This window comes from Natator depressus, chromosome 5 (assembly GCF_965152275.1).
Source record: "Natator depressus isolate rNatDep1 chromosome 5, rNatDep2.hap1, whole genome shotgun sequence".
Classification (NCBI taxonomy): domain Eukaryota; kingdom Metazoa; phylum Chordata; order Testudines; family Cheloniidae; genus Natator; species Natator depressus.
The window spans coordinates 24,248,342-24,265,640 of NC_134238.1; the positions used below are offsets into that span (position 1 = coordinate 24,248,342).

Here is a 17,299-nt window from a genome sequence, read left to right on the forward strand (position 1 = left end):
ATATCAAGATATAAAGTTCAGATATATGAACTAGGGAAAAGGGAACATTCACTACAAAAGTTTGCCATTTCCTTACCTCCCACTCTTCCCTTTCTTCAGACTTTAGTCGTAATTCATAATGAAGTATAAGCCAACCAGATCTGACATCAACCAATGGAGGAGGAGACCACTTTGCCCAAAGATACAATATCCCAGCTGATTGTATTACTTGTAGAGACAGGTTTACAGGAGGATCCGGCTGAACTGTACAAATGAAAGATCAAACACTGAAACTTTTAGTTTCTGTCACCAAAGAAGCCTCCTATTAAGGTCTAGTATTTTAACTTATTTGCTTCAGGAACTATCCATTTACATTAAATAAGAAAAGTCAATCAAAATGACAACAGAGGTTTAGAATAGTCCAGTAGCTCTCTGGTTTCTTTTCTCTCTTTTTGAGTATGTTTGAACTGGCTGATGACTTGCCACAGTATTTATTGCTCATGTTCCTCTTAGACTTTCTGCTGAATTTGTCAGGCTACAGAAACACATACTTACATAAAAGGATACATGCTTTCATAGAATGAAATTGTCTGACCTGATAATAGACTGAGTATCTTTATATCTATATAATATGTACATCTGGTAACACACTGAAAGCAGGAAGATGTTAAGAGTGTGGGTCGGAGCCCCTAGGGCTTTGAATGTAATATTTAAGGTGTGAGTGTAACTCTGGCCCTCATTTTGTAAAATAAACTAAAGAGCAGGGCTCGCAATTCTCTAATATGGGTCTAATTCAAAATACTGTACTAGTAACACTTTTGGCGGGGCTTAAGGGACCACCAGGAACCTCTGTCCCTTGATAGTATGTTTCAGAAGAAGGTGCCTAGGGTTAACCTCGTGGCAGCAGCGAGCAATAATTCCTGTGTTGTGAAAGAGACATTGATCTTTGTAACTTTGAGCCAGGACATGTGACTGGGACTAAAAATAAACTTCAGCCCCCTTGTCAGCACTCGTGCATAGCATACCTTTAATACAGTAACTAACAGAAACATTTACCCCACAGAGACATAGTACTAGTTATGAAACACAAGTCAGGAAGAACCTGACTTAGCTTTTAAAATACTGAGTTTTCGGGGCTAGCAGCTAGAAAAATATCTTTACATTTGTAAATTGAGCAAAATTTGATCAGGAAGACACTGAGATAAAATAACCTGATATATTTAGAATCTGAATTGTTATGGAGTTGCATAAACTGTCAGCAAACCAGTGGGAAAATGTAAGCTAATTTTAACTAAACCTGGTACCAATTCATCAGTCAAAAATTAATAAGGTTTATTTTATTTATTTATAAATAATAAACACATCATAAGGTTTTCAGACACATACATATTTAAAAAGAATGCAAATGATCTGCTGATCAATACCATCCTTACAAGGCTCCCTCACCATCAAATTAAGACATGTTTCACAATCAGCAGTTTCAGGATAAAATTTCAGAAACAAGATGGCTTAGTTCTGAACTTTAATTGTTAAGTACTACATTTAAGAAGAAAAAATCAAATGCACAAAATGGGGAATAACTAGCTAAGCAGCTGTTCTTCAAAAAAGGATCCGGGAATTATAGTGGATTGCACACTGAATATGAGCCAACAATGCGATGCAGTTGCAAAAAAGACAAATAGTATTCTGGTGTGTATTAACAGAAGTGTTGTATGTAAGTCATGGGAGAAAATTGTGCCATTCTACTCAGCGCTGGTGGGGCCTCAACAGGAGTACTGTGTACAATTTTGGGCACCACACTTTAAGAAGGATATGAACAAACTGGAGAGAGTCCAGAGAAGAGCAACAAAATTGATAAGAGCTTTAGAAAACATGTCCTATGAGGAAAAGTTGAAAGAAATGGACACGTTTAGTCTAGCGACAAGAAGGTTTAAGTGGGACATGATAGCAAAAATTGAAGAATATGTACAATATTGTTATAAAGAAGCTGGTTCTCTGTGTCCACCGAGGGTAGGACAAGAAGTAATTGACTTAGTTTGCTGCCAGGGAAATTTAGGATGGATATTAGGAAAAAAACTTTCTAAGGATAGTTGAGAACTTGAACAGATTACCAAGGAGGTTGTAGAATTCCCATTTTTGGAGATTTTTAAGAACAGGCTAGACAAACATCTGTCGGGGTGGTCTGTGTATACTTGGCCTTGCCTCAGCACAGAAACATGGATTAGATGACCTCTCAAGATCCCTTCCAGCCCTACCTTTCTATGATTTCTCTGATTCTGTGATTCCAGATCAAGCCTATCTCCAGTTTATTTTCTGTTTTTTCTCCCTCTTACCTATGGAAGTCACGTCCACATAGTGAGGGTTAGAGATGTTACTTCCCATCTTATTAGTTGCCTTTACAGAAATGTTATAAGATGTCCAGAGATTGGTGTGCTTTTTGTCAAAGTAACAGGAATTGGGACCTGCAGTTCTGTAATCTGGACATTCATAAATTTGTTCTTTTCTGAAATTAAAAAATGAAAAATGATCAGTCATCAGGAAATTAAGTAAAGCGTCTGATTTACTAATAGTGGCCAGGGTTCAGCAAAGCACTTTAACAGACGCTTAACTTTAAGCATGTATGTACTCCTGTCACAGCACAGCACTTAAGTACCTGCTTAAGTACCATTAATTTAACTGCTTTGCTGAACTGGAGCTATCTTTACAAGAACTACGCAGGGCTAGAACTTGACCTCTATTCTTTTAGAACTAGTAATTACATAGGTCATAACTAAATGTATGCTATTAAAATGGAGGAGGAGATGGTTTGCCTGACATGGAGCCATAAAACAGAATATTACAGAGAACACCAAAACAGTTCTAAAATGTTTAAGAACAAGAAGTTAGAGGCAAATCATAGACAGTCACTTGGTTTGAAGACAGCATGTTGTCAAATATTTTCTTGACATATTTCCACCTGAAAGTCTCAGGACTTAGCATTATGATAGAGGATAATTTTGTATTACTTTAATCAGGTCAGTCCTGCCTGCAGATAAGAAGATGCCTTGTCTAATTTTTAAAGTTATAATCTCATTAAAATAAAAATTTATCAGTTCATTATACCTAACTCTCTTATTTCTTATAGATGCTTTTGGCAATAGCATTATTTTGCACTCATTTAGTGCTAGATTGTGTGACTGACATACAGCCTGGTGCAGGAGGCCACGGAGAGCTGCAGCAATGCCTGGAGGAACACTGGTTGAGATGATAACCCAGGAGGCAAATCTTTCCCATAGCTGTGCACTCTGCATCATCCGTAGATATGGGGCATATTGGTTCCCCTGATGTGCTGCCTTACTCCATGGACCAATGAAGGGGAGGAGCAGGCTTATGGCCATGTAACCTCCCCACCCCTATCCAGTTGGGAACCTGTTCCTGCTGCTCACAACAGGGAAGGATTGAGATGTGCCCTCAAGCAGTAGCTGGGGAGGGGTCTTGTGTTCCCCAAGGTCCTACATAAACACAGATCACTGTTGGGCCCTTAGTCAGTATATAATAAAAAGTGTCTTAGAGATGTGTGTAAAAGCAAAAAAGAGCATGACGCTTCAATCCATATTCTAAGAGTGACTTTTAGTGCTTGTGAAAGTGGTGCAGGATTGAAAGCCCCAGAGAATGAAGCCCACTTTTTATGTGCAGATCAGGTACAACATGGGGAATAGCAGCGAAAGCAATCACTCTCAACACTCTGTCACACGGCCTCTGTGGTCTCTCTGCAAAGACTACCAATATGTCTACCATTCAGTGACAACTGAGATGGTGGTTTCTGTGACGCATTCATTTGCCCATTACTATTATTACTGGTCAGTCTCATTCCCCCACCTGTACCAGTAGTTTAGAATCTTCACACAAGTATGTCCAAACAAAGAACCCTTAAATGGAGACCTGACAGACAGCATGAATATACGGAACCACTGAAGCAAAATGTAAATGACAGAAAAGAAATGTGAATTTAGAACAAATTCTCTTTATGTAAACTAACTCCAGATTCTGTCTTTATTAATCAGAAAAGATTCTGCTTTCAATGAAGTTACCAGCAGCATCAGTAGTGATTTGGGAATGACTACAACTCCCCTTGCACATAGGGAACATGCATTTGCATATCTCGTGCTTTTATTTTCACAAGCACAGATGTCTCATTCATGCTTAAAATAAACCTCACTTTTACATAGTTTTTAAATAACACCTGTTACAATCTGGACCAGTCCTGCTCTTGGAATGGATAACACTGTCTGCATGATGGGATCCAACGCACTGAATCCCATGTGGTGCTAAGTTCTCTCAGCAGTGACTGGACACTGTTCCTAACTCTATGTCTCAGGTGCACTCCCTGCTGCAGACCCCATGTCTGACACCCTTCTTGGACAGTAGGACCCTGCAGTCCAGCTGCCTAGAACCTGGAACCAGTGCGTGAGCTCTCCTGAGCTCCACAGTTGTTTAGACATGTTCCCCTCAGAGACCACCTGGCTGTGGGAGCTCTGGTTTCAAGTTCACCCTCTCAGGGACAATGTCAATGCTTAATTTGTGCCAGGACTTGCCAGGGCTGAGCCCCGGCACTCCTAGGTTTGGCAGTTCATAGCCCCGGCACCTCTGGGCTTGCCATATCAGTTACAAAAGTAAAAAAATTCCTTGAGCCCTCGCACCTAGTTGCTTGAGCTTCAGCACCTCTTTCATTACAAATTAAGCACTGGACAATGTGGCCGTAAAGCAAAGGAATTCTTAAACATGCACACACAGATCTATGGAAAACAAACTCCTCATTTCATCCCCTTTTGTGAGTCCCTGGGTTTGGTCCAAGTCCTTTAGAGAAAGCACTCCCACTGGTTGTGTCCTCTGTTCCTGGCAATTAAATTACTCCCTTTGCTTAGAGAAACACCCTTTTAAAAAACAGATTCTGTCTCTCTTTGGTCAGGGGGACCAACTACAGCTCTCGCAGCCATGTGCTTAGACTAGGGGAATGTCAGCCCTCTCCCCACAGACAGATTTCTGTGCAGAGAGTTCATTCAAAGTCAATGACCCTGCTGAAGCAACCTCATTGTTTCTCCAGGGTAGTTATTCAATGTTGATGGCTTTGTCACAGCTTTCCAAATACAGGTTCCCCACTAATTGTCAAGTTCCAGCTACCAAAAGGAACGCTCAAAGCCATACTAAAGATTACATTCTAAACAAAATCCACAAATCGACAGGGACATATTCCCCTATTCTGTCACAACACCTTTGTCATTTGATAATTACCTGCAATTTAAAGACAAGTGAGAGTTTGGGGCCTGTAAATATATATGAAGCAAAGTAATAATCTACAGAATAATTATCCACAGCTTCTCACCCTTCCTTATTGTAGAGCAGAGTGTAGTTGGTAGGAAGTCCTCCATCTGAGCCAGGCTTCCACCAGCAAGTAAAGGTTTCCATTTCTGGAGAAAGACACTTCAAAACTTCAGGCTTTCCAGGAGCTGATTGCTCTGCGGAAGTATATAAATCAACCTAGTTAATAAGCTTTACAAATATCATACATTACACATCTAGGTAGTACTGATGGTGAGGTATAAGGAGATGATAGACAGATTCCACAGATTGGATACAGTACACTGTGTAAAGGCAAACCTGAATGTGTGAATTACTTCTACATAGAATCCAATAGTATCTAAAAACATGTCATGTTAAAATAAAGAACACATTGGTGAATAATCTCTAAGAAAAAAGTGTATTCAAATTTGCATACATGTGCCTTCTCCTTCTAAGCTTATTACTTCAGTAAATTTCCATGCCACTTTTTCATTAATGTTGCTATTCACATTTTCATGGTGACAAGTCCTAAGAAGAATGAAGGGGAAGGCATAGGTGCGGACTCCGTGGGTGCTCTGGGGCTGGAACACCCACAGGGAAAAAGTAGTGGGTGCTCTGCACCCACAGGCAGCCAAGCTCCCTCCCTGCCCCCCTGCCCTCTCTTACCTCCACTCCGCCTCCTCCCCTGAGCGCGCTGCATCCCTTCTCCTCTGCCTACCTTCCAGCGCTTGCTGCCGCTAAACACCTGTTTGGTGGCCTAGCAAGCTCTGGGAAGGAGGGGGGAGAAGCGGGAACATGGCGTGCTCAGAGGAGGAGGCAGGGAAGAGGCGGGGCCAGGACGGGGATTTGGGGAAGGAGTCGGAATAGGGGCAGGGAGGGGACGGAGTTGGGGCAGGAACTTTGGGGAAGGGGTTGGAATGGGGGCGGGACAGGGGTGGAGTCTGGGCGGGGCCGGGGGCAGAGGGGGGTTGAGCACCCACCGGCGTGAGCAGAAGTCGGCGTCTATGGGGGAAGGTACAGGTGTCTGTCAATACTACCTCTAAGGGTATGTCTACTCTCACACCCTGGACTCTAGGACTCTGCAAGGTAGGAGGGTCCCAGAGCTCAGGCTTCACCCTGAGCCTGGAAGTCTACACAGCAATGTGAAACAGCCCCGCAGCCCGAGTTTCATGAGCCCGAAGCAGCTGGCATGGGCCAACCACAGGGTTTTCTTTGCTGTGTAAACATACCCTAAAGTTATCACTTACTGACCCTAAAACTTTCACAAGAGTAAATCAAGCCATTTTCAAAATCTCTTTACAGGAATTCTTAAGAGAATTGATCATTTGAAGTTGTATAGGTTCCAATGAGGATCAGAATAGCCAGATTTATCTTCAGAATTTTCTAAACAAACTGCTTTCAGGAAAATAATGTGCTGTATAGTTTTCTACTTACCATTCAAACACTCTGTGTTCAGAAAAAGCAGCAAAATAAATCTAACTGATGATGCCAAGTTTTGCTTCATGTTGTTTGCCTACTCCTCCTCCAGCGGTAAAAGTAGGATTAGAGGATAGCTGAAAAATATGACAATGTGCAACATTTAATAATAGTCTTTCGCATGCGTGTATATATCATTATGTGTTCAAAGCACTTTGCAAACTTGAGCTAATTAATCCTCACCGCACCCCTGTAATTCAATAAGAGTTATAGTTCCTAATTTTCCACATAGGGAAGATGAATCACAGAAAGGCTAAGTATCCTACTCAAGGTCATTCAGCCAATCATTAGCAGCGCAACAATTAGAATTCACAGCATGGCCTGTTCTTGTGATTTGATGATGAGTCTATGATATTTGGTGCCTTTTTAAAGATCCAGCTCTCAGATTCATGCAATTACATGTGAATCTCAGCTTTCACTTGAAAAGTAATTAAGGTGTGATTGCAGAGAACAGCTTGAGAACATGACCCAACTGAACCCTAAAGGCTCAAAAACTGGAAGGCAAATAAAAAGAACCCATCATTATTATTTTTTAAACTCGCATCACTTTTGAACCAATCTCATGATTTTGAGGGGCCTAACTCATGACTATTGAGCAGCTGGGGTTGGGGTTGGAATTCAGTTGTCCCTCAGTTGCCATCCATCAAATGATGCTGCCATGTCAGTGCATGTAACTCACTCTTTCTGTTGCATTCAATTTTGCAGTAAATCTAAATGACAAAGCAAGACTGTGACGTTTCACTCCATATTCTTTATGTAAATATGCTTACGATATGAATGACATAGCTGAGATGTACTTTATGCAAGATGGGTCTTGTAAGTTACCATTGGAAAGGTTATAATTTACTGAATGTGATTATCCAAATTGTATGCCTGTATCATTTCTGTATCTGAAATTAGGAATATCGACTATGTATCTGTATTTCAACTATGCTACTTTGGGTGATGCCCACTGCTAAAACTTCAGGTACAACAATGGAAAAGCCAGACAGGGCTGGTAACCCATCAGCGAGGACAATGGATTGTGAAAAGGCTTGGCCTTCCTGCAGACCCTCCATACTGCCACTGTCATGGACACTGTGATACTACAGAGTCAGGTGGTCTTGGCACCTGATACCGAACATTACCTGGGACTTTTTGTAACTTTCCACTGGAACGGAAGTGGGGGTCAAGTTTGGGAAACAAAGGATTCCCGCCTTATGTAAATCCTATTTAAGGGTGGGGAGGAAGGCAAATGGGACTCCTCCTCTCTATGGCCTGTCTGCCTAAGAAGAAAGACTGCTAAAGCCACCTGAAGAGAAGGCAAGGCGCAATCCACAGGGGGTCCAGTCTGAAAAGGAATATAACTGGAATTCTGAATCACAGAAACTTCGTAACCCGCCTAAAATAACACTTAGGGTGAGAATTTACATTTTGTAACCTGTTTCTTAAGCATATTGAGCTTAGCTTGCATATTTTGCTTTATTTGGTCAGTAATCCACTTTGTTCTGTCTGTTATCTCTCATACTCACTTGAAGTTCACCTTTTGTGGTTAATACACTTATTGTTAGTTTATAATATAACCCAGTTTATGTAATTTCTAACTGGGGCGGGGGCAAGAAGTTTTGCATATCTCCCTCCACATTGAGGGAGGAGGCAAATTTCATAAAACCTTTGGGTTTGTACCCCTTAAAGGGAGTGGGCACCAGAGTGTTGGGAGAGCCCCTAAGGCTGAATCTTTCCAGAGCAGATCTCTGTCTTTTTGTGCAGCTGGGTGTGACCCTGCCTATGTGCTTGGCTGGAAGAGGCTTGTAGGTCTAACCCAGCAAGGCCAGGTAAAGGGAACCCAGGCTGGCAGAATAGGCTGATTGAGCAGGGGAGGCTCAGTTAAACCCCAGCATATCAGGTGACACCCCAAAGGGCCCAAACCCATCACAAAGACAAAAGAAACAATGGAAAACATAATACGGCTTCATGGCAGATGCAAATGAAGATAGGGGCTGATTCTCTTCTTGTTTACACCAGTATATATCAGGAGTAACTTTACTGAAGTCAGCAAAATTACACTTTTGTAAGTAGGAGGACAACCTGCCCCGTAGCTCTGAAGGAATAGTTCCTATTTGTGAAGTGCATTCATACCACTACATATTCTCAGAACACAGGTTACAGTGCACACAGATTGGGAATCACTGGTAGTGCTAAATCTACTTACTTAAATTGTAACTTTCATGAGGAAAAGAGGAAGAGGAACCTCAACTAAACCTCCTGTTCCTCCTGATATAATTGGTTCATGACATGAGATGTTGCCTAGAGTAGGATTTCCAGGCTCCACCTGCTGGCCAACTATCATCCAACGGGAGATCTGCAAAGTCTCTTCAGCCTCACCTTCCCACTTCTGCTGAGTAGATCTGGTAGGAAATTGGGCTCTCATGACCCCCACCTCACAAAAAGGAGATGATTTGGCTTGTTTGCACAGGAAATATACTTGTTGTTTATCAGATTATTCCATTTCTACTATGTAATTACTTTCCATATCAAGAAACACGTTACAAATTACAGATACGTAATTTAAATGCATATTTAAATTAAAAATCAGTTATATCCATAATGACTTTAGCATGTGTTTACTAGCAACACATACTATGTACTGCCCCAAAGCAAATTTTCGTCTACATTTTCAGATAAATTTTTAGCTGCCACCTGTGAATTTACATGCCCACAATTTTGCAGGCACACAACCAAATGAGCCTGCAAAATTGAGTGCATGCTGGTTTTAGTCACATAAACAGTATTTGTGCACAAAAACTTATCAGCTGGGCACTAAGTTTACATACAAACTCAAGTTTTGTGCATGCAGAATGGATGTATGCCCAATTCTTTGGCTGCAATCAGTTGCAGGCACAAATTTTGGTGTACAATTCTGGAATCAGCTGAAAACTTGCTCTAACATAATGCAGAACATTAACTTCCTGGGAAAAGGCAATAGGTTTAATAAACACATTAAAAATAACAAACTATAAAAAATAACTGTAACATTTATATAATACCCCAAAATATTAACAAGATTCTATGATACCTAAACCTAGTTAGAAGACGTCATAATTTAATTAATTAATTAATTAATTAATATAGCACTTTCTATCCAAGAATCACATTATGCTAAGAACATAAGAGTGGCCATATTGGGTCAGACCAATGGTCCACTTAGCCCAGAATCCTGTCTTCCGACCGTGGCCAATGCAGATACTTCAGAGGGAATGAACAGAACATGGCAATCACTGAGTGATCCATTCCCTGTCATCCAGTCCCAGCATCTGGCATTCAGAGGCCTAGGGACACCCAGAGCCTGGGGTTGCATCCCTAACCACATAGGCACAGACTTTTCCTTTTCCTCAAGGATGCCCCACCCTCGCTCCACTCCTTCCCTCAAGGCTCCACCTTCGCTCTGACTCTTCACGCGCTTGCTCTGCCCCCTGCCCATAGGCTCCCCCCTCGCTCTGCCCCCCCAAGGCCCTGACTTCACTCTGCCTCTTCCCACCCCCACGCCTCTCCCTGCTCGCTGGTCTCCCTTCCCCCAAGCCCCTCTCAAGCTGCCAGACAAACCTTTTCAAATTCAAATATATCTTTTTTGAGATGGGGTGACAACACAGTTTTCAAGTGTGGGCGTACCATGGATTTATATACTGGCATTATGATATTTATTTATCCCTTTCCTAATTGTTCCTAACATTCTGTTAGCTTGTTTGACTGCCTCTGCATATAGAGCAGACGTTTTCAGAAAACTATCCACAATGACTCCAAAATCTTTTTCTTGAGGGTTAACAGCTAATTTAGACCCCATCATTTTGTATGCATAGTTTGGGTTATGTTTTCCAATGTTCATTACTTTGCACTTATCAGCACTGCATTTCATCTGCCATTTTGTTGCCTAGTCACCCAGTTTTGTGAGATCCCTTTGTATCTTTTATGATGAGATAACTGGCTCTGTGGATGAGGGGAAAGCAGTGGACGTGTTGTTCCTTGACTTTAGCACAGCTTTTGGCACGGTCTCCCACAGTATTCTCGCCAGCAAGTTAAAGAAGTATGGGCTGGATGGACTATAAGGTGGATAGAAAGTTGGCTAGATTGTCGGGCTCAACGGGTAGTGATCAATGGCTCCATGTCCAGTTGGCAGCCGGTATCAAGTGGAGTGCCCCAAGGGTCGGTCCTCGGGCCGGTTTTGTTCAATATCTTCATAAATGATCTGGAGGATGGTGTGGATTGCACCCTCAGCAAGTTTGCAGATGACACTAAACTGGGAGGAGAGGTAGATACGCTGGAGGGTAGGGATAGGATACAGAGGGCCCTAGACAAATTAGAGGATTGGGCCAAAAGAAATCTGATGAGGTTCAACAAGGACAAGTGCAGAGTCCTGCACTTAGGATGGAAGAATCCCATGCACCGCTACAGACTAGGGACCGAATGGCTCGGCAGCAGTTCTGCAGAAAAGGACCTAGGGGTTACAGTGGACGAGAAGCTGGATATGAGTCAACAGTGTGCCCTTGTTGCCAAGAAGGCCAATGGCATTTTGGGATGTATATGTAGGGGCATTGCCAGCAGATCGAGGGACGTGATCGTTCCCCTCTATTCGACGTTGGTGAGGCCTCATCTGGAGTACTGTGTCCAGTTTTGGGCCCCACACTACAAGAAGGATGTGGAAAAATTGGAAAGAGTCCAGCAGAGGGCAACAAAAATCATTAGGGGACTGGAACACATGACTTATGAGGAGAGGCTGAGGGAACTAGGATTGTTTAGTCTGCGGAAGAGAAGAATGAGGGGGGATTTGATAGCTGCTTTCAACTACCTGAAAGAGGGTTCCAAAGAGGATGGATCTAGACTGTTCTCAGTGGTAGCTGATGACAGAACAAGGAGTAATGGTCTCAAGTTGCAGTGGGGGAGGTTTAGGTTGGATATTAGGAAAAACTTTTTCACTAGGAGGGTGGTGAAACACTGGAATGCGTTACCTAGGGAGGTGGTGGAATCTGCTTCCTTAGATATTTTTAAGGTCAGGCTTGACAAAGCCCTGGCTGGGATGATTTAGTTGGGGATTGGTCCTGCTTTGAGCAGGGGGTTGGACTAGATGACCTCCTGAGGTCCCTTCCAACCCTGATATTCTATGATTCTATGAAAGTCTACTTTGGATTTTACTATCTTGAGTAATTTTATATCATCTGCAGTCTTCACTGTTGCTACTAGTTTGGCTGTCATGACAACTACATAATCAGATATTCTTTTATATGTACTATTTATCAATATTGGTATACAATATACCATCTCCACTTTTCCTCTTTTTAATTTTTTTGGACCCATCTGTATATATTTGACAAAATCAACATTACTTTTCATCTGCATGCTGGTACACTTCATTTTTACCCTTCCAGATCATTTATGATAAGTTGAACAGCACTGGTCCCAATACAGATCTTTGGGGGACCATACTGATTACCTCTTTCCAATCTGAAAATGGACCATTTATTCCTCCCTTTGTTTACTGTCTTTTAACCAGTTACTGATCCATGAGAGGACCTTCCCTCTTATCCCATGAGCTTACTTTGCTTAAGAGCCTTTGGTGAGGGACCTTGTCAAAGGCTTTTTGAAAGTCCAAGTACACTATAAACACTGGATCACCCTTGTCCACCTGTTTGTTTACCCTGTCAAAGAATTCTAATAGATTGGTGAGGCATGATTTCCTTTTACAAAAACGGTGTTGATTCTTCCCCAAACAATTTGTGTTAATTTATAGATCTAATAATTCTGTTCTTTACTATAGTTTCTACGAATTTGCCTCATGCTGAAGTTAGGTTTACCAACCTGTAATTGTCAGGATCACCTCTGCAGCCCTTTTTTAGAAAGCAGCGTTAGATTAGCTATCCTCTAGTCATCTGGTGCAGAGGCTGATTTAAGTGATAGGTTACATACCACCATTAACAGCTGAAGTTTCATATCTGAGTTCCTTCAGAACACTTGGGTGAATACCATCTGGCCCTGGTGACTTATTACTGTTTAATTTTTCAATTTGTTCCAAAACGTCTTCTATCAACAGCTCAATCTGGGAGAGTTCCTCAGATCTGTCACTTAAACAAAGGTTGTCTCAGGTGTGGAAATCTCTCTCAAATCCTCTACAATGAAGACCAATGCAAATAATTCATTTAGTTTCTCCACAATGGCCTTGTCTTCGCTGAGTGCTCCTTTAGCACTTTAATCATCCAGTGGCTCCAATGACTGGCTGATGTTCTTAAAAAAATTCTTGCTGTTAGTTTTTGTGTCTTTTGCTAGTTGCTCTTCACATTATTTTTTGGCCTGCCTAATTATACTTTTATACTTGACTTGCCAGAGTTTATGCTCCTTTTTATTTTCCTCAGTAGATTTGCTTTGCAAACAAGTTAGTGCAGTCTCACAAATCCCTTTTGTGTAGGTGGGTCTACCACCATTTTGCTGTTTTTCTCTCCCCTGTTGTGTGAAAAACTGACAAACAATAGGTGAGGCTGACTATAGTGAAGCAGAGAAACTAGTCGAGGAAGGGCTGTCAAAAACAATAGCCACAAACATAGGTGCTGACTTTTGGTTTTGCCAGTGGGTGCCCCATACTGGCCCTGCCCCCACTCTGCCCCTGGGGCCGTGCCCCCACTCCACCTCTTCCCGCCCTTGCTCCGCCTCTCCCCCTGAGACAGCTCCCCTGAGTGCCTCCCACCCGCTGCTCCTTTCTGCCCCCTCCTGCCTGAAGGGAGGTGAGGGGGAAGGAGGGGGCAGAGAGGAGTGAATGGCAGGGCAGTCCTGCTCAACAGCTGGAAGGAGGATGCAGAATGGATGTATGCCCAATTCTTTGGCTGCAATCAGTTGCAGGCACAAATTTTGGTGTACAATTCTGGAATCAGCTGAAAACTTGCTCTAACATAATGCAGAACATTAACTTCCTGGGAAAAGGCAGGATTGATGGCCAGCCCCAGGGCTGCCAGAGCAGCAGCCCGACCAGCCCTCTGGGTGCTGAGCACCCCCCATTTTTTCTCTGTAGGTGTTTGAGCCCCTGAGCACCCATGGAGTCAGCTCCTATGGCTACAAATCAGAGCTACACTTGAAATCCACTTGAAAACACACTTCCATTTGAAATTTTTTTACTTACCTTTATTACAGTAAATTTAAGGTTTATACAACTAAGAACCTTTTCCCGGATCATACTGAGGAATAGTCTCTCCACAGTTTTTGAAGCCAGGTTGAGCAATATATACAAATATTCATGATATGCTATAAACCTGGGGTTATCCTGCCCTCATACCCCATAACAGGGTTGCTACTCACCACTAGTGCTCCTCCTTGTGTCTAGGTCTGGGAAAGTAGCTCACGCTGCACCTGTGCCCCTTTCTGCTGGACTACATGCTCTGCAATAATTTCTCTTGTGGTAACTTGATCCTCTAACCAGGTCACCATTTAGTCCACCCCAAGGTTACTAGTACAACAGGACCTCTGCCTAAATGCCATCTCCAAATGGTGTTCAACTCCAACTCAGGCTGTGTCAACATACCAGTGGCTGGCAGGGGAACCCAGGCACACCGGCTACACCAGGTTCCAGCCCAGGGACCCTATAACCAGCAATCCAAGTATGCTTAGTCCCTGTCCCTGTATCTGTTTCCCTGGGTTCCTTCCTACCCAGCCTCTCCATCTTCTCTTGCCTGCTTCTGGGTTTACCGCTGGAGCTTCCTCTACTCCCCATGACTACAGACTCCTTCCCCAGCAACCCCTTTCTTCCCCCCGCCTTTTTATGGTGAAGCAGATTTATCTGAATAGTCTATAGCTGCCAACAACTATAATTCCTCAAAACCTAGACATTTATATTCTCTTGCTCTGCCCTGTGTCTTTCAGGTAGTGTAACAACACTTTTTAATAATTCTTCATTTCCCCAATGTCTGTACTAAATAACAATGTAATGTCTGTTACCTTAAGACGTTTGAATTCCACAGAAAGCTTTCCCCTTTCTTTATCAAAGCCCTTACATGCCCATAAAAGGTGACCAGTTGTTTCTTTCACCTTACAGAGCGCACATAGTCTATCTTTGTATCTATATATTTGAAAAAGATTTTTGTTGAAGCCACAAATGTGAGTTAATACTTTAAACAAAATTACTTAATTTTTCCTATCCAGGCCCTGAAGTATGTCATTATCCTCAACTCTAGTGCACAGTTCAAAAAAATCTTCTTCCTCTCTTTCATTAATGCAAATTTTTTGCCATTTCTCTGTTACATTTTTCTGTGCTAGGCTTTTGAATTCCTGTTTACTCAAGAGTGTTTCTATGTCAATTAGGGTTGCTGACAGTCCCTTTTTACAAGAGGTGTCCCTTTTTTCCCCATCTCTGTACAACAAGATCGAGAATTGCTGAATGGTACAAAAAAGCAGCAAGAAATACCCCTGGTGAATGTAGGTGAACACTGCTTATTATTATTCATACTAATGATGATATTATTATTATTAATAATATTGGGAGGAGGGATGGGGTGGGGGTGCTAAGGAAACAGAAATCCAATGTTGGCAACCCTAATGTCAAGCCTTCCATTTCTGACAGCTTTGTTAGCTACTTTGTCTGACATTTAGTTCCCTGTTATCCCCATATGATCTGAGAGCTAAGCTAATGCTACATATATCCCTATCTGTACTAATTCTGTTATTAGAAATATATTGTTATTGATTAAATCACATCTCCATAAGAAGACACCCCTTTTTAATCACCATAAGGCCTGAGATGAAATTTGAAAAAATGACCACAGCTGCTGGGCATATTTCTCAGATCCAGTTTAATGCTAGCATTATTGCTACTAGTTTGGCTGTCATGACAACTACATTTACATAATCAGATATTCTTTTATATGTACTGTTTGTCAACTTTGGTATACAATATACCATATCTACTCTTCCTGTTTTCAGTTTTTTTGGATCCATCTGTATATATTTGACAAAACCAACACTACTTTTTATCTGTATGCTGGTACACTTCATTTTTACACTTAAGTTTATAAAATAAATCTGAACCCACATGTGTAAATTTCCATTTCCATCCATAACTAATTTTCCCATGACTAAGTTTTGAATTTGTTAATCTTTTCCTCATCGTTCAACTCCTGCACCCCCCTGTAACTTGAATGGCATGTGAAGTTCTAACATCGTGTTCTACAGTTCGCCTCAAATTCCCAACAATCCTTTTATATTTGTTTGGTACTTTCATCATTGCAGTTCCCATTAACTTTAGACCAGAAAGTTAGATTCATTCATAGTGCAACTGGCGTTTCACCAGAAGCTATCTGTAGCATACACAGAGGTGTTGTAATAAATGCACCACACGCAATTCGTAGTGCCTGGGCTTGTATTAAATTTAATTTTTTTAAGTTCTGATTTTGAAGCTGGCCAAAAAGCTTGGCAGCCGTAACCAATAATTGGTCAGATTAAGGCTCTGTATACCATCAGTAGTGTTTTCTTATCCGCAGCCCAATTAGTCCCAGCAAGACTTTTAAGCAGATTAACCCTTCCTGTAATTTTATCTTTAACAATAGTTACCTCTGAACATAGCTGGCAGGTGGCAGTATTTGTCTAGTGTAATCAGATGATACAAAGCCTCTGGTTTTCATAGAATCATAGAATATCAGGGTTGGAAGGGACCTCAGGAGGTCATCTAGTCCAACCCCCTGCTCAAAGCAGGACCAACCCCCAACTAAATCATCCCAGCCAGGGCTTTGTCAAGCCTGACCTTAAAAACTTCTAAGGAAGGAGATTCCACCACCTCCCTAGGTAACGCATTCCAGTGTTTCACCACCCTCCTAGTGAAAAAGTTTTTCCTAATATCCAACCTAAACCTCCCCCACTGCAACTTGAGACCATTACTCCTTGTCCTGTCATCAGCTACCACTGAGAACAGTCTAGATCCATCCTCTTTGGAACCCTCTTTCAGGTAGTTGAAAGCACCTATCAAATCCCCCCCCCCCCCCAGTCTTCTCTTCCACAGACTAAACAATCCTAGTTCCCTCAGCCTCTCCTCATAAGTCATGTGTTCCAGTCCCCTAATGATTTTTGTTGCCCTCCGCTGGACTCTTTCCAATTTTTCCACATCCTTCTTGTAGTGTGGGGCCCAAAACTGGACACAGTACTCCAGATGAGGCCTCACCAATGTCGAATAGAGGGGAACGATCACGTCCCTCGATCTGCTGGCAATGCCCCTACTTATACAGCCCAAAATGCCATTGGCCTTCTTGGCAACAAGGGCACGCTGTTGACTCATATCCAGCTTCTCGTCCACTGTAACCCCTAGGACCTTTTCTGCAGAACTGCTGCCTAGCCATTCGGTCCCTAGTCTGTAGCAGTGCACGTAAACATAGTTTTCTCTAACTATTCTTCATGTCTGATGTTTGCATTAGCTTCTTGCATTCCTGCTTGTTTGCTTCATTTTCGCCAGATTTCTAGTCAAAAACTTCATCTACTGTGTAAGATAGTTCACATTTGGTTTTCTGTTCTGAATGCTAAACTGTTG

General features: G+C 42.1%; 1 protein-coding gene across 12 annotated transcripts in view; it reads right to left on the reverse strand.

Annotated features, from left to right (window-relative positions):
* Positions 1-17,299, reverse strand: part of PRLR (prolactin receptor) — a 225,285-nt gene that overhangs the window by 21,101 nt on the left and 186,885 nt on the right. For 11 of the 12 annotated variants that reach the window (XM_074952464.1, XM_074952463.1, XM_074952461.1 and 8 more), the window contains 4 exons: positions 6,733-6,851; positions 5,342-5,474; positions 2,313-2,482; positions 77-243 (listed from right to left, as the gene is read on the reverse strand). In XM_074952464.1, coding sequence (XP_074808565.1) covers positions 77-243; positions 2,313-2,482; positions 5,342-5,474; positions 6,733-6,802 — 540 coding nt within the window. In that variant the 5' untranslated portion in view covers positions 6,803-6,851. Of the gene's footprint in view, positions 1-76; positions 244-2,312; positions 2,483-5,341; positions 5,497-6,732; positions 6,852-17,299 lie in introns of all 12 variants that reach the window. The other variant, XM_074952469.1, reaches the window with a different exon arrangement.